At 44.4% G+C, this 26,322-nt stretch overlaps 1 protein-coding gene across 1 annotated transcript in view; it reads right to left on the reverse strand.

Annotated features, from left to right (window-relative positions):
• Positions 1-26,322, reverse strand: part of LOC144509533 (adhesion G protein-coupled receptor B2-like) — a 962,811-nt gene that overhangs the window by 264,927 nt on the left and 671,562 nt on the right. Inside the window, exon 17 of the mRNA XM_078238437.1 lies at positions 4,432-4,558. Coding sequence (XP_078094563.1) covers positions 4,432-4,558 — 127 coding nt within the window. The remainder of the gene's footprint in view (positions 1-4,431; positions 4,559-26,322) is intronic.

Raw genomic sequence — 26,322 nt, forward strand, 5'->3', positions numbered from 1 at the left:
AGATTGTTTTACTGAGAAGGAAGTGCAAGGTATTTATGCTTGATGACAATGGTAATAGTCAAGAGATTTGCAATGAGTAAACTGTGAATCTCCAAAGTCCTAGAAAAGTGTCGAGAATGTTGGGTTGTAAACAGTTGTCCTTTAAACTGTTCATTTATTTTTCAGTTGAAAGGAAGTTAGGTCAAGAATAACTAACAGTCCTACTGGATACAAGGCTAATGTGTTTCACTTTGCGATGGGAATGATAGAAGGATCCATTTCTGGGATCAAAGAACAAAGAACAAAACAGCACAGGAACAGGCCCTTTGGCCCTCCAAGCCCGTGCCGCTCCCTGGTCCAAACTAGACCATTCTTCTGTATCCCTCCATTCCCACTCCGTTCATATGGCTATCTAGATAAGTCTTAAATGTTCCCAGTGTGTCCGCCTCCACCACCTTGCCTGGCAGCGCATTCCAGGCCCCCACCACCCTCTGTGTAAAATATGTCCTTCTGATATCTGTGTTAAACCTCCCCCCCTTCACCTTGAACCTATGACCCCTCGTGAATGTCACCACCGACCTGGGGAAAAGCTTCCCACCGTTCACCCTATCTATGCCTTTCATAATTTTATACACCTCTATTAAGTCTCCCCTCATCCTCCGTCTTTCCCAGGGAGAACAACCCCAGTTTACCCAACCTCTCCTCATAACTAAGCCCCTCCATACCAGGCAACATCCTGGTAAACCTCCTCTGTACTCTCTCCAAAGCCTCCACGTCCTTCTGGTCGTGTGGCGACCAGAACTGGACGCAGTATTCCAAATGCAGCCGAACCAACGTTCTATACATCTGCAACATCAGACCCCAACTTTTATACTCTATGCCCCGTCCTATAAAGGCAAGCATGCCATATGCCTTCTTCACCACCTTCTCCACCTGTGATGTCACCTTCAAGGATCTGTGGACTTGCACACCCAGGTCCCTCTGCGTATCTACACCCTTTATGGTTCTGCCATTTATCGTATAGCTCCTCCCTACATTATTTCTACCAAAATGCATCACTTCGCATTCATCAGGATTGAACTCCATCTGCCATTTCTTTGCCCAAATTTCCAGCCTATCTATATCCTTCTGTAGCTTCTGACAATGCTCCTCACTATCTGCAAGTCCTGCCAATTTTGTGTCGTCCGCAAACTTGCTGATCACCCCAGGTTACAGACTTCAGGTTACAGTAAATATGGCAGACAGACAGCAGAGGTTCTGGAGGCGATCTTACTTACCAGCCGAAGGGCGGGGCACGCCAGTAGGATTGTGAGAGAGCCGAGAAATCAGGTTCGCGGCTGATTTCCCATCTCTCGCACTTTTAGCAGCACCAGATATCCGGTGCAAGGCTGAATAATTTATTTAAATATATTTAAATGTTTTGCATTGACTAATGAGCCTGGGATGCTATCTCCAAATTTGCAGATAATACAAAGTTGGGTGGGAGAGTGGGCTGTGAGGAGGATGCAAGAGATGCTTCAGCATGATTTGGACAGGCTGAGTGGGAATATGCATGGCAGATGTAGTATTACGTGGATGAATGTGAGTTAGCAAACTTAGGTAGCAAAAATAGGAAGGCAGATAATTATTTTAATGGGTGTAAGTTGAGAGAGGTGGATACTCAGCTAGATCTTGGTGTCCTCATGTCTCAGTCGCTGAAGTTAAGCGTGCAGGTACAGCAGGCAGCAAAGAAGGCAAATGTTTTGGTGGCCTTCATAGCAAGAGGATTTGAGTAAAGGAATAAGGATGTTTTACTGCAATTGTACAGGACATTAGTGAGGCCACACCTAGAGTATTGTGTGCAAATCTGGTGTCCTTATCTGCGGAAGGATGTCCTTGCTGTAGGGAGAGTGCAAGTTTAGCAGGCTGATTCCTGGGATAGCAGGTCTGTCATGTGAGGAGAGACTAAGTTGGTGAGGACTGTATTCATTGGAGTTTAGAAGAGTGAGGGGATCTCATAGAAAATTCTAACAGGATTAGACAGAATAGATTCAGAAAGTATGTTCCCGATGGTGAGTCCAGAACTAGGGGTTTGAGGATAAGGGGTAAACCTCTTAGGACTGAGGTGAGGAGATATTTCTTCACCCAGAGTGTGGTGAACCTGTGGAAGAAATTGAAACCAAAATATTGAAGGCGATTCTCCCATCCCGCTGCACTAATTTTTTAATGCAGTGGGTGGTGAGAATTGGACAGGGAGTGATTTGCGGGATTCCCACTTGCGTCTCCCAGCCCTGGATTTCCGGTGGGGTCAGGCCACTAGCTCCCCAAAAGTGGAGAACTAGTGTAATCCCCGCTAGAGTGAAACACTCTGGCAGGCTGGGAGAGGCTAGCGGGCCCAGAGAATTCAGTCCTGGGCCCGTTAATAGCATTTAAATGCAAGATATCACCAGGCATGGGGCAGTGCCAAGGGGTGAAGCCTAATGGGGGCAGGGTGATTGAGCTGGCCAGTAAATGGGAGGCTGACAGTTCGGAGACACTGCATGTGCAGAGGTCCGCTGGTTTCAGCCTCCTGGGCCAGAATAGTCCCGCCACCTGAAATCGAATGATATTCGCGCTAGTGGCCTCTATAGTGCACAGAGTGTGGGAGATTCTAGTCTGAACTCCCACTGAAAAAAACAACATGAATTACTCCAGTTTTCCCACAAATTCAACACTTGGAATTTTTTTGGGGAGAATTCCGCCCATTGTGTGATTTCAAGAAGAAATTAGATATAGCTCTTGGGGCTAAAGGGATCAAAGGATATGAGAAGAAGGTGGGATTAGGATGTTGATTTTAATAATCAGCCATGATCAAAATGAATGGCGGAGCAGGCATGAAAGGCTGAATAGTCTACTCCTGCTTCTATTTTCTATGTTTCTGTGAAGTGGGAACCTATTGAAGGTGGGAACCACTGTGGATTGTTTAGTCATTAGTGTTTCAGTCATGTGTTACAGTTAAAGTTTTATGGCATGAAACCATTCTTTCATTTAGTAACTGGAAATTTGAATGTATTTTTACAAGTTATTGGTCTTTATGGATATTGTAACAATACTTTTTGTTTCAAGATGATTTTCTGTTACATCTTTGAGTAAGGATGCAATTATCTTTTCTACCATTAATGGTAAATTCATTGGCATATATTTTCCTGGACTTGTTCTATCTCTCTTTGGGAATCACATGAGCTGCCTGGCAGTTCACTGGTCCCTTTCTAAATAATTTATTTATTGAAATCTTTCCATCTTGTTTTGATCTCATCTTCCACTGTCAGGTCACCATATTAGTCTATGTAGTAAATAATTGGCAAAATGTATTTAATATATATGTCATTTCACTGTCATTACCTGTGAATTTACCATGTGGTCCTATTCCTATTTTTCATTTGTTCTTTATGGGCTTTCAGAATACTTTAGTTTTTCATATTTATTGATCATTTAGTTCTGTAGTATCTCTTTGCCTACCTAAATGTTTTTGATTTATTTACTAATCTTTTCTTTCTTTTTCTACATCCTCTCCTTTGTTGTCAATGTACAAAGTAAACATGAATAAAAAACCTAAAACACAACAAAAATCCAATGTGATCTACTTATTCAGCAGCCATGTTCCAATATATTATACAAAATCCCTAAGGCCACAGATCTGGATAATCACGACAGACAGTTTCCATAAGGTGGTACTTAAAATTCTCCAAGCTAAATTTATGCACCCATTTTAGATTGATCAAAGTACCATCGCTTATTTAAATAAGGAAAAGACCCAACTAAAGGTGGCACAATCTGTTACGTGCTTAGGTTCACTGGCTTAACTGTGGTACCGGGACACTGTGATTACCTCTAACTGAAACAAATTATTCACAAATTCTTATTCAGCAACTCTATGTTAAAGTCAGAATATTAAAAAATCTGACTCGAGAATAAAACCGTTAAAAATTATTTTAGATGGTATTATTTTATTTTTTACTAAGCCATCGGCATTTTCAAGTTCTAATCTTTGGTCCATACGTGAATGCCATGTTTCATCGCCAAACTCGGAAGCTCGCCTCAGGCCATCAAGAGCACACCAAAGGTGTGAAGGTTCATGGTCAACTAGGGTTAGAACGCAAAATGCTACCAGCAGGGTGCCAAACATTCCTAATTGCACAATAACCTTTATTGATAATGTTGAAATACAAACTTAATTCCGTGTAACAATTTTGCATGAAATATCTTACTCCGTGATTTTAAAGAGATCGTGTTATATACAAAACATGTAATGCAGTGTTTGTGTAACACACCCTTAGTAAAATTAATTATTAGTTATTTACCCAGAGACTTTTTATCAGACACATCAGCTAAATCTCACTGTAATCTCTGCAGCATAGGAGACAATATGAATTCCAAAGCCGCTTGTAGGTGTGATATGCAATCAGGCATTTTATTTTTTGTTACAATACTCACCGAATCTCTCGGTTTCTGGGCTAAGATGGCGAAAGTGGCCAGTTGATTACAAAGACATTTAGTGTGTGCTGCTTGTGTTTGCACTGTTTCACAGCCCTGAGGGTTCCAGCTCCCTGGACCAGAGTCCCTGTGATAAAAGAGACAGGGAGGGAGAGACAGAAACATAACATCAGACTGCAGCCTGCTTAAATGAGTGACCACCTAAAGAGAAGGGAACGGGCAAACGCACACACACTGTTGTGTTTTTCTGTTAATCAAGAGCGGACATGACCCCCACAATCCCCGTAACACCGTAGGGATCGCGCACACGCTACCCTAAGGTAAAAGCTCTTTAATGCAAAAAATTAAAATGATCCTTTCGGATCATATTTCGTCTGAAGATCGTTGTCTTTTTTTTCGGTTGCCCACCTCACTTCTCGCAACAACTTCTTTCCCACGTTGACCTCACTGTGAGTGAACGCACCGCTTGCAATGCGAACACGTTAGCCGGCAGTCGTTCAACGCTCAGCGGCGAGCTGCCAAAGCTACTATCGCTTCTAGTCATCTCCTATCTGGGCTCTTGATCGCGCCGCTAGATTAATTCTCCACGCTCCCCCCCCGGCAAATAAATGTCTTTGCAAATGGCCTAGATTCTGGCGCCGCTCACGCTGGATTGAACCAAGTGCTCACGAATTGAAATATCAACAGCGGCAGCGAGTTTGGGGGTTAAATCGACCAGCTACCGTGCAAGCAATCACCTGTTTCAATGACGAGGGGCTTCCTGCAACAATCCCACATCATTCCTGCAACAACCCAGAGTATCCGACAGAAGCGAGCGTTTTCTAAACTCGACACGTATTGATTCCCTGACAATTTAGCCCTTTTGAAAAACAACGGATTGCGAAGGATCAGGCATCCTTCATTTAGTCTTAACCATGTCAGGAGAAAGACCATGATGAACTTCCAGGTCAGAAATTTCCCTGACCTTTTGTGGTTCAAAGTAATAAACCCGCAAATAATTGATGGTGGTACAAAAAATGTCTACCCTGTTTTGACAGAGGTCCAGTAAGAAGTCTCACAACACCAGGTTAAAGTCCAACAGGTTTATTTGGTAGCAAAAGCCACTAGCTTTCAGAGCGCTGCTCCTTCGTCAGGTAAGTGGGAGTTCTGTTCACAAACAGGGCATATAAAGACACAAACTCAATTTACAAAATAATGGTTGGAATGCGAGTCTTTACAGGTAATCAAGTCTTAAAGGTACAGACAATGTGAGTGGAGAGAGCGTTAAGCACAGGTTAAAGAGATGTAAATTGTCTCCAGCCAGAACAGTTAGTGAGATTTTGCAAGCCCAGGCAAGTCGTGAGGGTTACAGCTAGTGTGACATGAACCCAAGATCCGGTTGAGGCCGTCCTCATGTGTGCGGAACTTGGCTATCAGTCTCTGCTCAGCGACTCTGCGTTGTCGTGTGCTGAGCAGAGACTGATAGCCAAGTTCCGCATACATGAGGACGGCCTCAACTGGGATCTTGGGTTCATGTCACACTATCTATAACCCACACGACTTGCCTGGGCTTGCAAAATCTCACTAACTGTCCTGGCTGGAGACAATACACATCTCTTTAACCTGTGCTTAACCCTCTCTCCACTCACATTGTCTGTATGTACCTTTAAGACTTGGTTACCTGTAAAGACTCGCATTCCAGCCATTATTTTGTAAATTGAGTTTGTGTCTTTATATGCCCTGTTTGTGAACAGAACTCCCACTGACCTGACGAAGGAGCAGCGCTCTGAAAGCTAGCAGCTTTTGCTACCAAATAAACCTGTTGGACTTTAACCTGGTGTTGTGAGACTTCTTACTGTGCTTACCCGAGTCCGACGCCGGCATCTCCACATTTTGACAGAGGTCCCCAGCTCTTCCCACTGAGTTAGAATGGACACACAGGAATCAGAGAGCTGAGGTGGAAACTAGAACAGCATACCCAACACAAAGAGGCCCCTTTTACAACTGTTGGATCCCCTTATGATTTCCATACTTTCTGAATTGTCCTGGAGCATGTTTTGAGGCATTAGTGGGAGCAATATTGGTGAATAAAGCATTCGAGTCAATGCAAAAAGAAATAACAGAAAGTGCTGGAAAAGCTCAGCAGGGCTAGCAGCATCTGTGGAAAGAGAAACAGAGTTAACGTTTGGTGGCCAATCAGAACCAAGTCATTCTCCCGACGTGTACTGCTTCAAGAGTTCCAAGTAGAGTCGTATTGGGCTGGGAACGTTAATTATGTTTCTCTCTCCACAGACACTGTTGGACCTGCTGAGGTTTTACAGAACTTCAGTTTTTATTTCAGATCTCCAGCGTCTGCTGCATTTTGCTTTTACAAAAAAAGAGTACTGTTATTTGTCACTTCTGAAAGTATTGGAGATGGGGAAAAGCCTGCCTGACTGGGAGGCTGTGTGATTTGACTTCCAGAAATACAAAAATCGGAGCTGTCAACATTATCATCAACATCATTGACAAATCGACAAAATTAATTGCAATGAATTACTGAGTAAAATCAATCCCACACCCCCACCCCCACCTCTTTCCAACCTTCCACACATCCATCCATTGGTCTCACCAACATACCTCTGGTTCAAACTGACTGCGGCCTCATGCCCCAGTTCAGGACTTTAATGTAAATGGCTATTGTTCCATGAGTGATTGCTGTATCATCAGGGCTCCCGAGGTTAGGGGTGATCAAATTGGCAGCACTTCATCAGGATGGCTGTCCAATGAAGTTCCACTGCCAGGGAAGTTTCCCAGTTTTCCATTAGGGGCTACAAACCAGGGCTGGCAGGTTTCAGATGATGTCACGGGCAGAATTTAATGGGTGGCAGGTTCCTCACCTGAAGAGTTGATGGGAAATGCACCCCTTTCGGTTAACCAGCAATAATAGGCTAGAAGTGAGACTTACGCCCCTCGCCCGGGAGAAACATAGGAACAGGAATAGGCTATTCAGCTCACTGAGTCTGCTCTGCTATTCAATACAATCATGGCTGATCATGAGATTCAATGGCTTTTTCCCACACCATCCCACATCCATTTATGTCATTGGTATTTAGAAATCTGTCCATCTCTGTTTTAAATATACTCAATGACTGAGCTTCCACAGTTCTCTGGGCTACAGAATTCCAAAGATTCACAACCCTCTGAGTGAATAAAAATCTCCTCTCTCGGTCTTAAGTGGCTTTCTCTTTATTGTGCAATTTTATGTGTCAGCATCTGTGAAGAGAGAAATGGAGTTAATGTTTCCAATCTGTATGGTTCTTCTTCAGAACTGAAGAGAGAAGAAGTCTGATGGGCCTTATTCTGTTAAAGAGAGGGGTTGGCAGGTGGAGCAAAATGGGTCAGGGTTTGGAGAGAACTCAGGAGAGATTTCCAAAGATATCATGGACACAAGACAAAGGCAGTGGCCATGAAAGTGTTAAAGACGAAAGCAAGTGTTAAGAGTGGCATAAAGGTTAGACACAGAACATGTTAATAGCAGAACACGGGTTAACACACTTTGGAAGCAAAACAAAAGATCAAGTTACAAACAGTTCTGAATCTTTGGAATTCTGTAGCCCAGAGAACTGTGGAAGCTCAGTCATTGAGTATATTTAAAACAGAGATGGACAGATTTCTAAATACCAATGACATAAATGGATGTGGGATGGTGTGGGAAAAAGCCATTGAATCTCATGATCAGCCATGATTGTATTGAATAGCAGAGCAGACTCAGTGAGCTGAATAGCCTATTCCTGTTCCTATGTTTCTCCCGGGCGAGGGGCGTAAGTCTCACTTCTAGCCTATTATTGCTGGTTAACCGAAAGGGGTGCATTCCCCACCAACTCTTCAGATGAGGAACCTGCCACCCATTAAATTCTGCCCGTGACATCATCTGAAACCTGCCAGCCCTAGTTTGTGGCCCCTAATGGAAAACTGGGAAACTTCCCTGGCAGTGGAACTTCATTGGACAGCCATCCTGATGAAGTGCTGCCAATTTGATCACCCCCAACCTCAGGAGCCCTGATGATACAGCAATCACTCATGGAACAATAGCCATTTACGTTAAAGTCCTGAACTGGGGCATGAGGCCGCAGTCAGTTTGAACCAGAGGTATGTTGGTGAGACCAATGGATGGATGTGTGGAAGGTTGGAAAGAGGTGGGAGGGTGGGATTGATTTTACTCAGTAATTCATTGCAATTAATTTTGTCGATTTGTCAATGATGTTGATGATAATGTTGACAGCTCCGATTTTTGTATTTCTGGAAGTCAAATCACACAGCCTCCCAGTCAGGCAGGCTTTTCCCCATCTATAATACTTCCAGAAGTGACAAAAAGAAGTACTCTTTTTTTGTAAAAGCAAAATACAGCAGATGCTGGAGATCTGAAATAAAAACAGAAGTTCTGTAAAACCTCAGCAGGTCCAACGGTGTCTGTGGAGAGAGAAACATAATTAACGTTCCCCGCCCAATACGACTCTACTTGGAACTCTTGAAGCAGTACATGAGAACATAAGAAAATAAGAACTAGGAGCAGGAGTAGGCCATCTGGCCCCTCAAGCCTGCTCCACCATTCAATAAGATCATGGCTGATCTTTTTTGTGGACTCAGCTCCATTTACCCGCCCGCTCCCATAACCCTTAACTCCTTTACTGTTCAAAAATTTATCTATCCTTGCCTTAAAAACATTCAATGAGGCAGCCTCAATTGCTTCACTGGGCAGGGAATTCCACAGATTCACTACCCTTTGGGTGAAGATGTTCTTCCTCAACTCAGTCCGAAATCTGCTTCCCCTTATTTTGAGGCTATGTCCCCTAGTTCTAGTTTCACCCGCCAGTGGAAACAACTTCCCTGCTTCTATCTTATCTATTCCCTTCATAATCTTATATGTTTCTATAAGATCTCCCCTCATTCTTCTGAATTCCAATGAGTATAGCCCCAGTCTACTCAGTCTCTCCTCATAAGCCAACCCTCTCAACTCCGGAATCAACCGAGTGAATCTCCTCTGCATCCCCTCCAGTGCCAGTATATCCTTTCTCAAGTAAGGAGACCAAAACTGTACACAGTAGTCCAGGTGTGGCCTCACCAGCACCTTTACAGCTGCAACATAATCTCGCTGTTTTTAAACTCCATCCTTCTAGCAATGAAGGACAAAATTCTATTTGCCTTCTTAATTGCCTGCTGCACCTGCAAACCAACACCTTGAGATTCCTGCACAAGGACAACCAGGTCCCTCTGCACAGCAGCATGCTGCAATTTTTTACCATTTAAATAATAGTCCATTTTGCTGTTATTCCTCCCAAAATGGATGACCTCACATTTACCAACATTGTACTCCATCTGCCAGACCCTCGCCCACTCACTTAGATTGTCTATATCCCTTTGCAGACTTTCAGCGTCCTCTGCACACTTTGCTCTTCCATCCATCTTAGTGTCATCTGCGAATTTTGACATACTACACTTGGTCCCCAACTCCAAATCATCTATGTAAATCATAAACAATTGCGGTCCCAACACTGATCCCTGAGGCACACCACTAGTCACTGATCGCCAACCAGAAAAACACCCATTTACCCCCACTCTTTGCTTTCTGTTAATTAACCAATCCTCTGTCCATGCTAATATATTACCCGTAACACTGTGCACCTTTATCTTATGTAGCAGTCTTTGGTGCGGCAGCTTGTCAAATGCTTCTGGAAATCCAGATATACCACATCCACAGGTTCCCCATTGTCCACTGCACATGTAATGTTCTCAAAGAATTCTGCCAAATTAGTCAAATATGACCTGCCCTTCATGAACCCCTGCTGCGTCTTACCAATGGGACAATTTAAATCCAGATGTCTCGCTATTTCTTCCTTGATGATAGATTCAAGCATTTTCCCTACGACAGAAGTTAAACTAACCGGCCTATAGTTACCTGCCTTTTGTCTACCTCCTTTTTTAAACAGTGGCGTCACATTTGCTGTTTTCCAATCTGCGGGAACTACCCCAGAGTCCAGCGAATTTTGGTAGGTGCAAGTGCACGTACACGTCGGGAGAATGATTTGGTTCTGATTGGCCTCCAAACGTTAACTCTGTTTCTCTTTCCACAGATGCTGCTAGCCCTGCTGAGCTTTTCCAGCACTTTCTGTTATTTCTTTCTGCATTGACTCGAATGCTTTATTCACCAATATTGCTCCCACTAATGCCTCAAAACATGCTCCGGGACAATTCAGAAAGATTGATAATTGTAAGAGGATCCAACAGTTGTAAAAATGGCCTCTTTGTGTTGGGTATGCTGTTCTAGTTTCCACCTCAGCTCTCTGATTCCTGTGTGTCCATTCTAACTCAGTGGGAAGAGCTGGAAACCTCTGTCAACACAGTAAGAAGTCTCACAACACCAGGTTAAAGTCCAACAGGTTTATTTGGTAGCAAATACCATAAGCTTTCGGAGCACTGCTCATGGAGTGGAAATGGAGTGGAAACATCTGACGAAGGAGCAGTGCTCCGAAAGCTTATGGTATTTGCTACCAAATAAACCTGTTGGACTTTAACCTGGTGTTGTGAGACTTCTTACTGTGTTTACCCCAGTCCAACGCCGGCATCTCCACATCATGACCTCTGTCAAAACAGGGTAGACATTTTTTGTACCACCCTCAATTATTTGCGGGTTTATTACTTTGAACCACAAAAGATCAGGGAAATTTCTGACCTGGTAGTTCATCGTGGTCTTTCTCCTGACATGGTTAAGACTAAATGAAGGATGCCTGATCCTTCACAATCTGTTGTTTTTCAAAAGGGTTAAATTAAAAACTGGCAGATTATACTGTCAGGGAATCAATATGTGTGGGGGAAGGAGATTGTGAAAAAAATAGCAAAATGGAGGACAGGATTCATGGTTTGATGTTATTAAACTCAATGCTAAGTCCAGCAGACTGTAAACTGCCTTAGCGGAAAATGAAGTGCTTCTCCTGTCGTTTGTTGTTACATTGCAGTCGGCCAAGAATGGAAATATGGGCATGAGAGCAAGATGGTGAATTGAAATGGAAAGCAACAAAAAAGTCGGGGTCATGCTTGTGGACTGAGTGAAGGTGTTCTGTAAAGTGGTCACCCGGTTTGCGTTTAGTCTCTTCAATGTAAAGGAAACCACATTGTGAGCAGCAAATCCAGTAGACTAAATTGAAAGAAACGCAAGCGCTTCCCTTGGAAGGAATGTTTGGGGCCATCAACAATGAGAAGGGAGGAGGTAAAAGGGCAGGTGTTTCACCTCCTACAATTGCACGGCGCTGTAGGAAGGAGATAAAATGCTGGGGATGATAGAGTATGGATCATAGTGTCATTGAGGAAACAGTCTCTATGGAATGCTGACAGAGGTGGTGAACGGACAATGTGTTTGGTGGTGACATCATGCTGGAGTTGGCAGAAGTGGCAGAGGATGATCCTTTGAATGTGGAGACTAGTGAGATGAAAAATGAGGACAAGGGGAAATCCTATCATGTGGGAGGGAGGGGAAGGGGTGAGGGAAGAAGCATGGAAGATGGATCAGACATGGTTGAGGGCCTTGTGTACCACAGTGGGGCTAGAAGGGGGAACTGGACTCAGGAAAAAGGAAAACATGTCAGAAGTGCTGTTTTGGAAGGTAGACTCATTGGAACAGATGCAATGGAGGCAGAGAAGCTGAGAGAATGAGATGTGAGTCCTTACAGGAAACTGTATTCAAATTAGCTGTGGGAGTGAGTGGGCTTTTAATGTATATTGGTAAAAGTCTATCACCAGAAATAGAAACAAGTCTCACAACACCAGGTTAAAGTCCAACAGGTTTATTTGGAATCACGGGCTTTCAAAGCGCTGCTCCTTCATTAGGTGAGTGGAGCAGCGTTCCGAAAGCTCATGATTCCAAATAAACCAGTTTGACCTTAACCTCGTGTTGTGAGACCTCTTACTGTGTCTACCCCAGTCCAATGCTGGCATCTCCACATCATCAGAAATAGAGACAGAGAAGTCAAAGAAGGGAATGGTAGTGTCAGAGATGCACCATGTCACAGCGAGAGAGAGGTGGAAATTGGAAGCAAAATTGATAAATGTTTCCAGGTCCAAATGAGAGAATGCAGCGGCACCGTTACAGTCATCAATTAATCAGAAAAGAGTTAGGGGGCCTGAGTCAGATTGGAATAAGGAATGTTTCACAAATCTCACAAAAAGACAGGCATAACTGGGAGCCATGCAGGACTCTTAACCACACCATTTATTTGGAGGAAGTGAGAAAAGTTAAATGAGAAATTGTTCAATGAGAATGAGTTCAGCCAAGGAGACCAACTCCCACTATTGAGAAAGATACACTAGCCCCTGGCACGTGGATGGTTGAATACTTTCCTGATTACTTGATGGGGCTACCCTTTCAGGTGGAAACAGATCACAAGCCCTTCATAACACTTCTCAATTCCACAGAGGTTGATAAGATTCCTTTACATATTCAACAATTTTGTCTCAGGTTGATGCAGTACCAAAGAGCAATCATCCCTATCCCAAGTAAGTCATAAACGATGGCTGATGCCCTTTCCAGAGCCCAGACTGGCCAGGCTGATGCTCTTAATTCTACATTGGTGTCAGAAGTGGAAACATTGTCCTCTGCCATCATGAGCCTCCTGTCCATATCAGCTATGAAGCTGCAGGGTGATCAATGCGCTCAAAAGAATGCTGAAAGCGTTAAAGTGCAGGAGTTCTGTTTCCAGACATTATTCAAATATCATCTACTGATTATCTTATCTGCAGCTACTATGAGCAACAAGCCCACTTGACCATTGTGGACAACCTTATAGTTTATGACCATCATGTGGTAATTTCCCCAGAGACCTGCAGAGACAGCTGAATGTAAAAAAAATGGTGACAGCCTTAATACAACAATATACTTAAAGCAGCAACACATATAAAACGGCAACACTGCAACTGATAAAGAGAAATAAAAGGCTGAAAACGGCCCCATTTTCCAGAATTATGGGACATTTTAATGAGATTATTGACACATGGAGTTTCTCCACTGAACTCTGAATTTTGTGTCCTTACAAATGGAATTGAAAATGATAGAAAAATGGCAACTTTCTTAAGTGTGATAGGACCTCAAACCTTTGGGTTAATAAGAAGCTTGGTGCTGCCTAGCAAACCTGACACAAAGTCATTTCAGGACATTGTAAAAATCCTGAAAACACATTTTTCCCTGAGCCACATCATCACAGAAAGATTTTAGGTTTCACAAAGGAAGCCAAAACGAAACAATTGCGCATTATGTTGCAGTACGTAAACAGCTCACTGAACATTCTCAATTCAATGAAGTACTGAATGATACCCTTTGTCACAGATTGGTCTGTGGACTTTGCAGTGAAGCAATCCAGAAACCCTTCCTGACAGAAGCTATCCTCACTCTGCAGAAAGGCATAGTAATTGCAGTTTCTAAGGAGCTGGTTGCAAAAGAAGCAGAGCAGCTGAATGCATCAACCCTACTGCCCAATGTGAAATTTGAGCATGCTCACAATTATAGAATCACAGAATCCCTACAGTGCAGAAGGAGATCCATCAAGCCTGCATCAACAACAATCCCACCCAGACCCTATTCCTGTAACTCCATGTATTTTCCCTAACCCCCCTCTGACACTAAGGGGCAATTTAGTTTGGCCAATCCACCTAACCCACACATCTTTAGATTGTGGGAGGAAACCAGAGCACTCCGTGGAAAACCCATGCAGACATGGGAAGAATGTGCAAACTCCATGCAGACAGTCACCCGAGGCCGGAATCGAATCAGGTCCCTGGCATTGTGAGGTAGCAGTGCGAACCACTGTGCCATCGTGCCACCCAAGATAGCAAGAAGCCGAGAATGCTCCATTGTGGAAAGTCTGGTCACCATCCATCTTAGTGTTGGTGCAGAGACCTTGAATGCCGTCAGTGTGGCAAGAAGGGACACACTGAGGATGCATGTAAAAACAAAACAGAAACGCTGAATCTCAAATGCAGAGAAAAAAAACTGCCATAACAAGAAGAAGAATTTGCATGTTATATAGCAGGAACAAGAGGACCAGAGTTAGACATCTTGTCAGTAGCAGGCACTTCCCAGGGTTACTGGAGAACTGGATGCAGGGCTCCAGTTCATCTGGTCCGAGATGTTGTATAGAAAGAAAAGCTTGAATATCTTCCCTTACTCCTCTCACTTTTTTAGGGTGGTATCCACGTTTTTGAGATGCTCCTCATCAGTCTAGCCCATTATCAAGATATCATTAAGGTAGTACTGAACTCCAGGCAAGTGACTCAGGATCTGGTCCACCTCCTTTTGAAACAGGACTTGAGTTGGTGTTATTCCAAAAAGCAAACGGCAATATTTGTACAGTCCCTTGTGTGTTGGAATGGTAAGATATTCTTGTGACTTCTCATCCATGTGCATCCATGTCCAAAGATGTGCGGGTTAGGTTGATTGGCTGTGCTAAAATTGCACCTTAGTGTCTTGAGATGCGTAGGTTAGAGGGATTAGCGGGTAAATATGTAGGGATATGGGGGTAGGGCCTGGGTGGGATTGTGGTCGGTGTAGGCTCGATGGGCCGAATGGCCTCTTTCTACACTGTAGGGTTTCTATGATTCTATGATTTGTAAGTAGACTTGCTTAGGTTTGCAAAAATCGTTCTGAAAGGGAATCTGTACTTATGATGAGCAGAATGGAAGTTAATATGAAACTTAGTTACCACTGTTTGTGGTGAAAAACAACCATCCAGCTTTTGTAGGACGGTCATGGCTGGAGAACATCTGGTTAAACTGGGATGAGGTATGTAGCATTGCAACAGAAGAAATTGATCTGGCAGCTTTATACAAAAACATGCTGTTATTTCCAAAGGAGATTTGGGAAGCAATAAGGAAATACAGTAAAACTGAATATCAAAGCTGATGTTCAACTACAATTTCTGAAGGCCAAAACGGTGCTTAATGCCATGCAACCAAAAGTCAAAGCTAATCTGGAGCACCCAATCAAGAAGGGAATCTTGGTACCTGACCCCACAGTGAATGGGCAACACCCATTTTCCAGTGCTCAAAAGAAAGATGGCTCCATACGCATCTGTGGGAATTTCAAGGTTACTGTTAACCCCGTGCTGTGTGCTGAACAATATCTATTTCTCTGGACTGGAGACGTTTTTGCTGGCCTGGCTGGTAGACAGAATTTCAGCAAATGTGATCTCTTTTTTAAATCATTTTACGTATATTTTGTACTTAAGTGCTGGGCTCCCCCATCATTGAGGATGGGAATATTTGTGAAAACTCCTGCAGTGAGTTGTTTAGTTGTCCACCACCATTCACGGCTGGATATGGCAGGGCTGTAAATCTTAGATCTAAAGTTAAAGTTTATTTATTAGTCACACTGCAATGAAGTTACTGTGAAATTGCCCTAGTCGCTACAGTCCGGCGCCTGTTCGGGTCAATGCACCTAACTAGCATGTCTTTCAGACTGTGGGAGGAAACCGGAGCACGCGGAGGAAACCCACACAGATACGGGTAGAACGTGAAAACTCCACACAGATAGTGACCCAAGCGGGTATTGAACCCGGGTCCCTGGCGCTGTGAAGCAGCTGTGCTAACCACTGTGCTACCGTGCCCCCCAATCTAATCCATTTGTTGTGGAATCGCTTAGTGTGTCTATTGCTTGCTGTTAATGCTGTTTAGCACACAAGTAGTCCTATGTTGTAGCTTCATTAGGTTGACAACTTATTTTTAGATGTCTGATGCTGGTCCTTGTATGCCCTTCAGCACTCTTCATGGAACCCCTGGCTTGGTGGTAATGGTAGAGTGGGGAGTATGCTGGGTCATTAAGTTACAGATTATGTTTGAGTACAATTCTGCTGCTGATTGTCCACAGTGCCTCATGGTTGCCCAGTTTTATGTTACAAGATCTTTTTGAAAACTATCCAATATAGCACTCTGTGGTGCCAAACAACACGATTGTGGGACATACTCAATGTGAAGACAGGATTCCGTCTTCACAAGGACTATGCGGTGGTCACTCCTACCAATACTGTCATGGACAGATGAATCTGTGGAAGGCTGGTTGATGAGGATAAAGTCAAGTACGTTTGAAATTGTGAGTTCCCCAGTTACCTGCAAGCCTTCAGCCACACATCATTGCCACTGACCATACTACAGTGATCTAGTGGGCACAAATCCCATAATGGCTGCTAAATCTTGTGAGTAGCTAAAAACGAGGTTTGCGCTGGCAAGTTCTTAGTTTGAGATCATCCCTATGCCCTGCCAGTGACGTAATCAGGTTTATGCCCAGTGAGGACATGAATTTCCATAAATTGCCATAAATGTAAATACATTACAATGTAATTAATGGGCTTGACTCCATAATGTCCGTCCACAATATCTCTTCCCCTCCCTAGCAGAGTGAATCATGAAAGTGCAAATTACCATTGTTTTTCAAAAACGAAAACAAGGTGGGGGTCATAGAAGTGCCTGCAGACACCAGGAATTGAGGGACATGCCTGGGCATTGCCCGTTGGCACTGCCAAGGAACACCATCATGGAACACTGACATGGGCTCTGCCATGGGGTATAGCTGAGGGGGGGCACACCATCTCCATTGAGGTGGCGGTGTTTCCCCTTCTGCATGTGGGTGGGGGATTCTCCCATATCCATGGGGTTGGGGGTGGGGAGTTTCTTTCTGCATGTGGGGGTTGGGGGGATGTTCCACTTGTCCGCCGGGGGTCCCGATGATGTCCGTGGGTAGGTGAGGTGGGTGCTTAAATGTAACTGTGAGATTAAGGCTTTCTTTGAAAAGCGAATCCTGATCTCAGATTCCTGCATTGTCGGTGTGCTTAGGGCCCGGCCCTCCAATGAGCTGTATGATTCTTGCCAGCACTCTGAAATTGCATCAAGTGTCATTTCATCAGGTGAGAAAAGGTAGCTGTGAAGTCAGTAAATTTCTCCTGATCCAATAGTCTGTGCAATTTTGGGAAGATTGCACCCAAAGTCTTAATTTTACACAGACAAGTTGCTCACCCTTCTTTTCAAATATTAAAACTTTTGCTAAAAATGGAAGCATGGTTGATGAAGAATACACGAGTTTCAGAAGAGATTAGTTCAAGTGTGCAATCTATGAAAAGTGCTAGAGGATGCCACCACATCATATTGTAAGCATGTGACTTTAATAAGCTAGTTGAAATGGATCTAAAGGTGTGGGACCAATAAAAAATATTTTCATTCTACATCTGATAGACATGGCAACCACACTTAGGCTGGAATTCTCCCAGCCCGCTGCGCTCCAGGAGAGTTCAGCGAGGGGCCTGTTGTGGGACTCACAACCGGCATCTCCCAAGCGAAGTATTTCGACGTAATCAGTCCTGCGCCGGAAATTGGTGTGGGGCTGATTACCATATGAAAATCGTCATTTTCATATGATTAGCGAGCCCGGGTCGGGAGAGGTTCCCACCAGCGGGGTATACATCCATTCTCCACCAATGGGGACCAGGTGTGCTTACCCCATTGGTGGGGACAGAAGCCATTGAGACCTCCCCCGGGAGATTGGGGTCGGGGCGTGCCCCTTGGACAGTGCCAGCCTGGCACCCTGGTACTGCCCATCGTACTGGGCAGTACAAAAGGTGTGGGGCGGGAAGCAGTGGGGCCTATTGGAGGAGCGATTGGTGGTGCAGGGGTGGGGGGGACCTGTTGCATACACTGCAATGGGATAGTTGGGGGGAGGGAGCAATTGGGGCTGGCCATGGGGGCAGGGGTCGTGTCGGGACTGGCCATGGGGGAGGGCAGTGTGCATGCGCTGATTTTCCCACTGACAGATCGGCGCATGTTCCCACCTCCTCCCCCCTCGCCCCCTCCACCATTTTCCGGCATGAATCTCTCCGAGGCACTCTATAAAGTACAGAGTGCCAGAGATTCGTTCGACTAAATACACCCGTTTTCCCGCCTTTTGGGCAATTAGTTGTTTTTTGGGAGAATCCTGGCCTTAATCGTTCTAAATTTAGGCACAGTAAGGTCAAAAGGATGATTATAGACAAAGTCATGGACAAATGGAAAGGGAACCAGACTTGGGACACCTGCTATGTTTCTGACTGATAATGGAGGGGAAATCGCTAATGACTGGTTTAGAGACATGTGTGAAAACATGAACAATATGGTCATGAATACCACAGCTGAAAATCCTGATGGGCAGTGCCAGGGGCACAGGCTGGCACTGGCAGGATGCCAATGCCCAGGGGGCACCGCCCCCGCCGCCCAACCCTCTGGGGGCCCAGATTGACCCCATTCAACCCAGCGGGATCAGGCCGCTAGTGGGGAGCTACTCTAAACCCCACTGGAGTGAACCACTCTGGCAGGGGAGGAAGATGCTTGCGGGCCCAGACACTTCAGTCCCGGGCCCACTAATCGTATTTAAATTCTATGCCGATGACCATTTAATGGTCTTTGCACCTCCCCGCCGATTTCTGGTGCGGCTCTGACACTGCCGGAAATCCAGCGCTGGGGAATGCTAGCCTGGCACGAATCCGGTGAATCGGCTGATGAAGAATCTCTCAGCCTGCTGTGCTAAAAAATTAGCGCAGCAGGATGGGAGACTCTTGGCCAGTGCTCCTTCTCTATAAGATACTACAATTAGTTGCATTTTTTTCTGCAAACTTGAATGCTTTACGAGCAGAAGAGTTTTCATCGAGACTGAGGAAGAGCTCGACACCACCTGAGGAAATCTTTAACTCAGGAGAATATGTGCATACAAAAATGAGTGCTATGTGGAATAGAAACGCCCTGGTAGGTCATACGTTGTGTAGGTAAGACATTGCTTATTCAACATGGCAATCAAAATGTTAAGATTCATTCCTCATCGTTAATTGGGAGTGATTACAAGAACTCAGAATCTGAGCCGGTGACAGAAGGCAATGAAGCATCCTGTACCTCACGTTCTTACATGTTTTGTCATCATAGTGCTGAGGGACAGAATACAATAAATCAAGGGCTCAATGGTGGTAAGGTGAGTGATTACAATGTACCGAACAGGGCTATTACATTCACAAGCCATCTGTCTGGAGTTGGAACTCAAGTAACATGTATTCCAGAGGGATCCAATGAATGGAGAGATGCAACAATTGTGGGAGTATAAGCTATTGACAAGATTAAATATTGGTTAAATATTCAGAATGATGGCCAAGAAGTGAAGTCCATGGACTGGCAGAATCAAATAAAATAATTTTGTTTCATTTATGGAATGTGGGCATCACTGGCTAGACCAGCATTTATTGCCCATCCCTAGTTGCTCTTGAGAAGGTGGTGGTGAGCTGCCATCTTGAACTGCTGTAGTCCTTGAGGTGTAGGTATACCCACGGTCTGTTAAGGAGGGAATTCCAGGATTTTGACCCAATGACAATGAAGGAACAACAATATATTTCCAAGTCACGATGGTAAGTGACTTGGAGGGGAACTTCCAGTTGGTGGTGTTTCCAGGTATCAGCTGCACTTGTCCTTCTAAATAGTAGCAGTCATGGGTTTAGAAAGTGCTGATTAAGGAGTTTTGGTCATTCCTGCAGTACATCTTGCAGATAATACACTCTACTGTCCAGTGCATTGGGGTATTGGAGTGACTGAATGTTTCTGGAAGAGAGAGAATCAAGTATTCTGCTTTGTCCTGGTTGGTGTTGAGCTTCTTTGGTGTTGTCGGAACTGTACTCATCCAGGCAAGTGGAGAGTATTTCATCACACTCTTGACTTGTACCAGGTAGATAGATGGTGGAGAGGCTTTGGGAAATCAGGAGGTGAGTTACTCGCTGCAGAATTTGTAGCCTTTGACCTGCTCTTGTGCTCGCATTATTTACATGGCTAATCCAATTCAGATTCTAGTCAGTATATTGATAGTGGGGGAATCAGTAATGGTAATGTTATTGAATGTCAAGAGGCAATGGTTAGATCCTCTCATGTTGGAGATGGTCAATGCTTGACACTTGTGCGGTGTGAATGTTAATTTCCCCTTGTCAGCCCATGCCTATAAACTGTCCAAGTCTTGTTGCATTTGGACATGAACTGCTTCAGTATCTCAGGAGTCATGAATGATGCTGAACATTGTGAAATCATTTGTGATCATCCTCACTTCTGACCTTATGGTGGAAGGAAGGTCATTGAGGAAGCAGCTGAAGATAGTTGGGCCTAGAACACTACTCTGAGGATCTGCTGCAATGATGCTCTCGTACTGAGATAATTGACCTCCAACACAACCATCTTTCTTTGTGCTAGGTATGACTTCAACTAGCTGGGGTGTTTTCCCTCTGATTCCAATGACTGCAGTTTTGCTTGGCATCCTCAAAGCCATACCCAGTCAAATGCTCCCTTGCTGTCAACAGCAATCACTCTCACCTCTGGAGTCAGCTCTTTTGGCCTTTTTGAACCAACACAGTAATGAGATCAGAATCTGAGTGACCCTGGTGGAACCCAAACTGATTGTCAGTGAGCAGGTTATTGCTAAATGCGTTTTTAATATCCCCTTCTATCACTTTACCGATAACCAAGAGTAGATTGATGGGGCACTAAATGGCTAGGCTGGATTTGTCCTGTTTGCTGTGCACAAAACATACCTAGGCAATTTTCCATATTGGTGGGTAGATGCCAGTGTAGCTTGGCTGGGGGCACAGCTAATTCTGGAACACAAACCTTTTGCTAGAATATTGTCAAGGCCCATAAGCATTGCAGTATCTAGTGCCTTCTGCTGTTTCTTAATATCACTTGGAGTGAATCAAATTGGATGACGATTGGCATCTGTGATGCTGGGGGCCACTGGGAGGCATAGATGGATCATCCACTTGGAACTTCTAGCTGAAGATTGTTGCAAATGGTCTGACCTCATCCTTTGCACTGATGTGTTGGGCTCCTCCATCATTGAGGGTGGGGATATTTGTGGAACCTCCTCCTCCACTGAGTTGTTTAATTGTCCACCACCATTCACAGATGGATGTGGCAGGACTGCAGAGCTTAGATCTGATCCGTTGGTTGCAAAGTTGCTTAGCTCTGTTGATTACTTGCTACTTTTGCTGTTTGGCAGTCAAGCAGTCCTGTGCTGTAGTGTCACCAGGTTGACACCTTATTTTTAGGTATGTCTGGCTTTCCTCCTGGCCTGCCTTCCTGCACTCTTCATTGAATCACAGCTGATCCCCTAGCTTGGTGGTAATGTAGAGTGGGGGATATGCCAGGCTTGAGGCTACAGATTGTGGTTGAGTACAATTCTGCTGCTGATGGTAGATGGTAGATGGGACAGGACATACTCAGGAATGTATGGGACATTATGTGGGTGTGACTCTATTAGGTTCGACTAATCTGTGGGACAGCTCTCCCAATTTTGGCACAAGTCCCCAGATGTTCGTAAGAAGGACTTTGCAAAGGTTGATAGTGCTGAGTTTGCCATTGCCCTTGCCTAGATCGATGCCATGGTGAACCTGAGTCCCCACAGCATTACCCTGGGTCTCTGGATTACTAGTGGCAAAACCACGACACCACCACCTTACCCAAAACAAAAGTAAGAAAACACAGTGCGTGTTCTAATAGTGGATCTATGAGTGACACTTGTGCTATGAAACAATCACACCCTGGATAAAAAGCCTTCGAATGTGTGAGAGATATCTTATAGTATTCCAGACGACATTGAAATGTAACTGGAGCCCACAGTTTGAATTGATTACCCGATGAAATGAGAGCAACAGAACAGTCTTGAGATAGGACCAGCAGTCAAAGTCATCAGGATCATGAAATTTTGGTAGCTGCCAATAAACATGAGGATAAATTAATATGAGAGACAAAATGAGAGGAAGTAGAGAGTTGGAATATATTTGGAATTTATTCTGAAATCTCAGAAAGGTGACAGCCAGCCTAATTGTTTGTTCTGAAAAAGGTCCTTGAAGATGGAACTTTCAAGGTGAAAGCAAGGCTCGTTGTTCGGAGATTTGAAGAGTGACTGGGGGTGCAGATATTAGAATGGAATCTCCCACAGTGGAAAAGGAATCCTGAAAATCTTTTAGCTCTTTTAAGCCACATATTCAGAGGAGTCTAGATCAATGAACATAAAAGCCTTGTTTCTGAAGCATGATAACTTTCAAAAAAGTAGTTCTGAAACCACTGAAGGAGGTAAGCAATATAGAAGGAAACTATAGAGACTAAACAAATGCATCGATGGCCTGAATGATGCTTTGAAGGTGTGGTAATTTTGGTGAGATCTGTTGTTATAAAAATAGGTTCAACTAAAGGTAGATTCTGCAACATTTTACTGGTGGCATAAACTTTAACTCTTGTTATGGTTCAGGTCAGAAACTCCAAATTATTTTATGGAGCCCACCTGGATCATAAATTTTGCCTCTTGAATTTGGCTGGGATAAGTATGAGATGTTTCACTTCAGGTATGATTCAAATGGCCTACTAGGGAGATTTTATCAAATAAAGTTTATTTAAGAATATAGTCAACATGCATAGCAAGAAAATTAGCAAAAACTTTTATCAATTGCAAACAAGAAACAGAACAACCACAATAATGTGTAACCCTTAACAAGTATATCTAATGTTCCAATCAACACCAAGCTTCCTTTAGACAAAACCCTTTAAACAGGTTCAACACAGCAAAGACTAATGCTCACGTGATACTGGCCTTGAGATCTTTGCATGAAGTCTGCAGTTCTCTGGATAGACTCAGAACAGTTTGAAGTCAGAACAGCTTCCCAGACCAGGGACTCTAAACAAGCCACCAACAGCCGAATCCCCCCTTCAGAAAGGCAAGACATTGCTTTCAGCTAACCCGCAGAATTTCCCAAACCAGGGAGAGAGAGACTTCTTTTCAGCTTGATGCCCCTTCTAAAACTAAAACTCAAAACTGCAGTCAAACAGGAAAAAACCTTAAATTCCCTCGGAAGGGAAATAAAACCCGACCAGAACCCATGACATTCCTCCTAACAATGCAGGGCCATAAAACCAATCCCAGAGTAAACATAAACAATCTCCATTTAAACCACTTAAGGAACAATAAAATAACTCATCATAGTTGCCTACCGGATGCCAAGGTCCGTGACGTCTCGGACCGTGTTTTCTGGATTCTGAAGGGGGAGGGGAAACAGTCACAAGTCGTGGTACACATTGGTACCAATGACATAGGTAAGAGAAGGGACGGGGATTTAAAGCAGGAATTTCTGGAGCTGGGCTGGAAGCTGAGAGCCAAGACAAAACATGTGGTCATCTCTGGTACGTTGCCGGTGCCACGTGATAGCGAGTTGAGGAACAGGGAGAGAGTGCAGTTAAACATGTGGTTGCAGGGATGGTGTAGGAGGGAGGGTTACAGATACATGGATAATTGGAACACATTCTGGGGAAGGTGGGACCTGTACAAACAGGACGGGGTGCACCTGAACCAGAGGGGCACCGATATCCTAGGAGGGAAATTTGGTACGGCTCTTCAGGGGGGTTTAAACTAATTTGTCAGGGGAGTGGGAAAAGGAGTTGTAGTCCAGAAGTCAGTGAGGGTGGTGAGGTATTGGGGAAGGTATCGGGGTCAAGGGTGGGTACCGGTAGACAGGAAGGTGGGTTGAAGTGTGTCTACTTCAATGCAAGGAGCATCCGGAACAAGGTAGATAAACTTGGGGCATGGATTGGTACTTGGGACTACGATGTTGTGGCCATTAGGGAGACGTGGGTAGAACAAGGACAGGAATGGTTGTTGGACGTTCCGGGGTATAGATGTTTCACTAAGTGTAGGGAAGCTGGTAAAAGAGGTGGAGGAGTGGCATTGTTAATCAAGGATAGTTTAACGGCTGCGGAAAGGCACTTCGAGGGGGATCTGCACACTGAGGTAATATGGGCTGAGGTTAGAAATAGGAAAGGAGCGGTCACGTTGTTAGGAGTTTACTATAGGCCCCCAAATAGTAATAGAGATGTGGAGGAAGAAATTGCTAAGCAGATTATGGATATGTGTGGGGGTCACAGGGTAGTTGTCATGGGGGACTTTAACTTTCCAAATATTGATTGGAACCTTTGTAGGTCAAATAGTTCAGATGGGGCAGTTTTTGTGCAGTGTGTGCAGGAGGGTTTCCTGACACAATATGTGGATAGGCCGACAAGAGGTGAGGCCACATTGGATTTGGTACTGGGAAATGAACCGGGCCAAGTGTTAGATTTGGTTGTGGGAGAGCACTTTGGAGATAGTGACCACAATTCGGTGTCTTTTGTTATTGCAATGGAGAGGGATAGGGCCGTACGGCAGGGCGAGGTTTACAATTGGGGGAGAGGTAATTATGATGCGATTAGGCAAGAATTAGGGGGCATAAGTTGGGAACAGAAACTGTCAGGGAAAGGACCTAATGAAAAGTGGAACTTTTTCAAGGAACAAATACTGGATGTCCTTGATAGGTATGTCCCTGTCAGGCAGGGAGGAAATGGCCGAGTGAGGGAACCATGGTTAACGAAAGAGGTGGAATGTCTTGTGAAAAGGAAGAGGGAAGCTTATGTAGGGATAAGGAAATAAGGTTCAGATGGCTCGATTGAGGGTTACAAGTTAGCAAGGAATGAGCTGAAAAAGGAGCTTAGGAGAGCTAGGAGGGGACACGAGAAGTCCTTGGCGGGTCGGATCAAGGAAAACCCCAAGGCTTTTTACTCTTATGTGAGGAATAAAAGAATGACCAGGGTGAGGTTAGGGCCGGTCAAGGACAGTAGTGGGAACTTGTGTATGGAGTCAGTAGAGATAGGCGAGGTGATGAATGAATACGTTTCTTCAGTGTTCACCAAGGAGAGGGGCCATGTTTTTGAGGAAGAGAAGGTGTTACAGGCTAATAGGCTGGAGGAAATAGATGTTCGGAGAGAGGATGTCCTGGCAGTTTTGAATAAACTGAAGGTCGATAAGTCCCCTGGGCCTGATGAAATGTATCCGAGGATTCTTTGGGAGGCAAGGGATGAGATTGCAGAGCCTTTGGCTTTGATCTTTGGGTCCTCGCTGTCCACGGGGATGGTGCCAGAGGACTGGAGAATGGCGAATGTTGTTCCTCTGTTTAAGAAAGGGAATAGAAATGACCCTGGTAATTATAGACCGGTTAGTCTTACTTCGGTGGTTGGTAAATTGATGGAAAAGGTCCTTCGAGATGGGATTTACGACCATTTAGAAAGATGCGGATTAATCCGGGATAGTCAGCACGGATTCGTGAAGGGCAAGTCGTGCCTCACAAATTTGATAGGGTTTTTGGGGAGGTAACTAAGTGTGTTGATGAAGGTAGGGCAGTTGATGTCATATACATGGATTTTAGTAAGGCGTTTGATAAGGTCCCCCATGGTCGGCTTATGATGAAAGTGAGGAGGTGTGGGATAGAGGGAAAGTTGGCCGATTGGATAGGTAACTGGCTGTCTGATCGAAGACAGAGGGTGGTGGTGGATGGAAAATTTTCGGATTGGAGGCAGGTTGCTAGCGGAGTGCCGCAGGGATCAGTGCTTGGTCCTCTGCTCTTTGTGATTTTTATTAATGACTTAAAGGAAGGGGGTTAAGGGTGGATCAGTAAATTTTCTGATGACACCAAGATTGGTGGAGTAGTGGATGAGGTGGAGGGCTGTTGTACGCTGCAAAGAGACAAAGATAGGATGCAAAGCTGGGCTGAAAAATGGCAAATGGAGTTTAGCCCTGATGAATGTGAGGTGATTCATTTTGGTAGGACTAATTTAAATGTGGATTACAGGGTCAAAGGTAGGGTTCTGAAGACTGTGGAGGAACAGAGAGATCTTGGGGTCCATATCCACAGATCTCTAAAGGTTGCCACTCAAGTGGATAGAGCTGTGAAGAAGGCCTATAGTGTGTTAGCTTTTATTAACAGGGGGTTGGAGTTTAAGAGCCGTGGGGTTATGCTGCAACTGTACAGGACCTTGGTGAGACCACATTTG

The sequence above is a fragment of the Mustelus asterias genome, chromosome 21, assembly GCF_964213995.1.
Source record: "Mustelus asterias chromosome 21, sMusAst1.hap1.1, whole genome shotgun sequence".
Taxonomy (NCBI): Eukaryota; Metazoa; Chordata; class Chondrichthyes; order Carcharhiniformes; family Triakidae; genus Mustelus; species Mustelus asterias.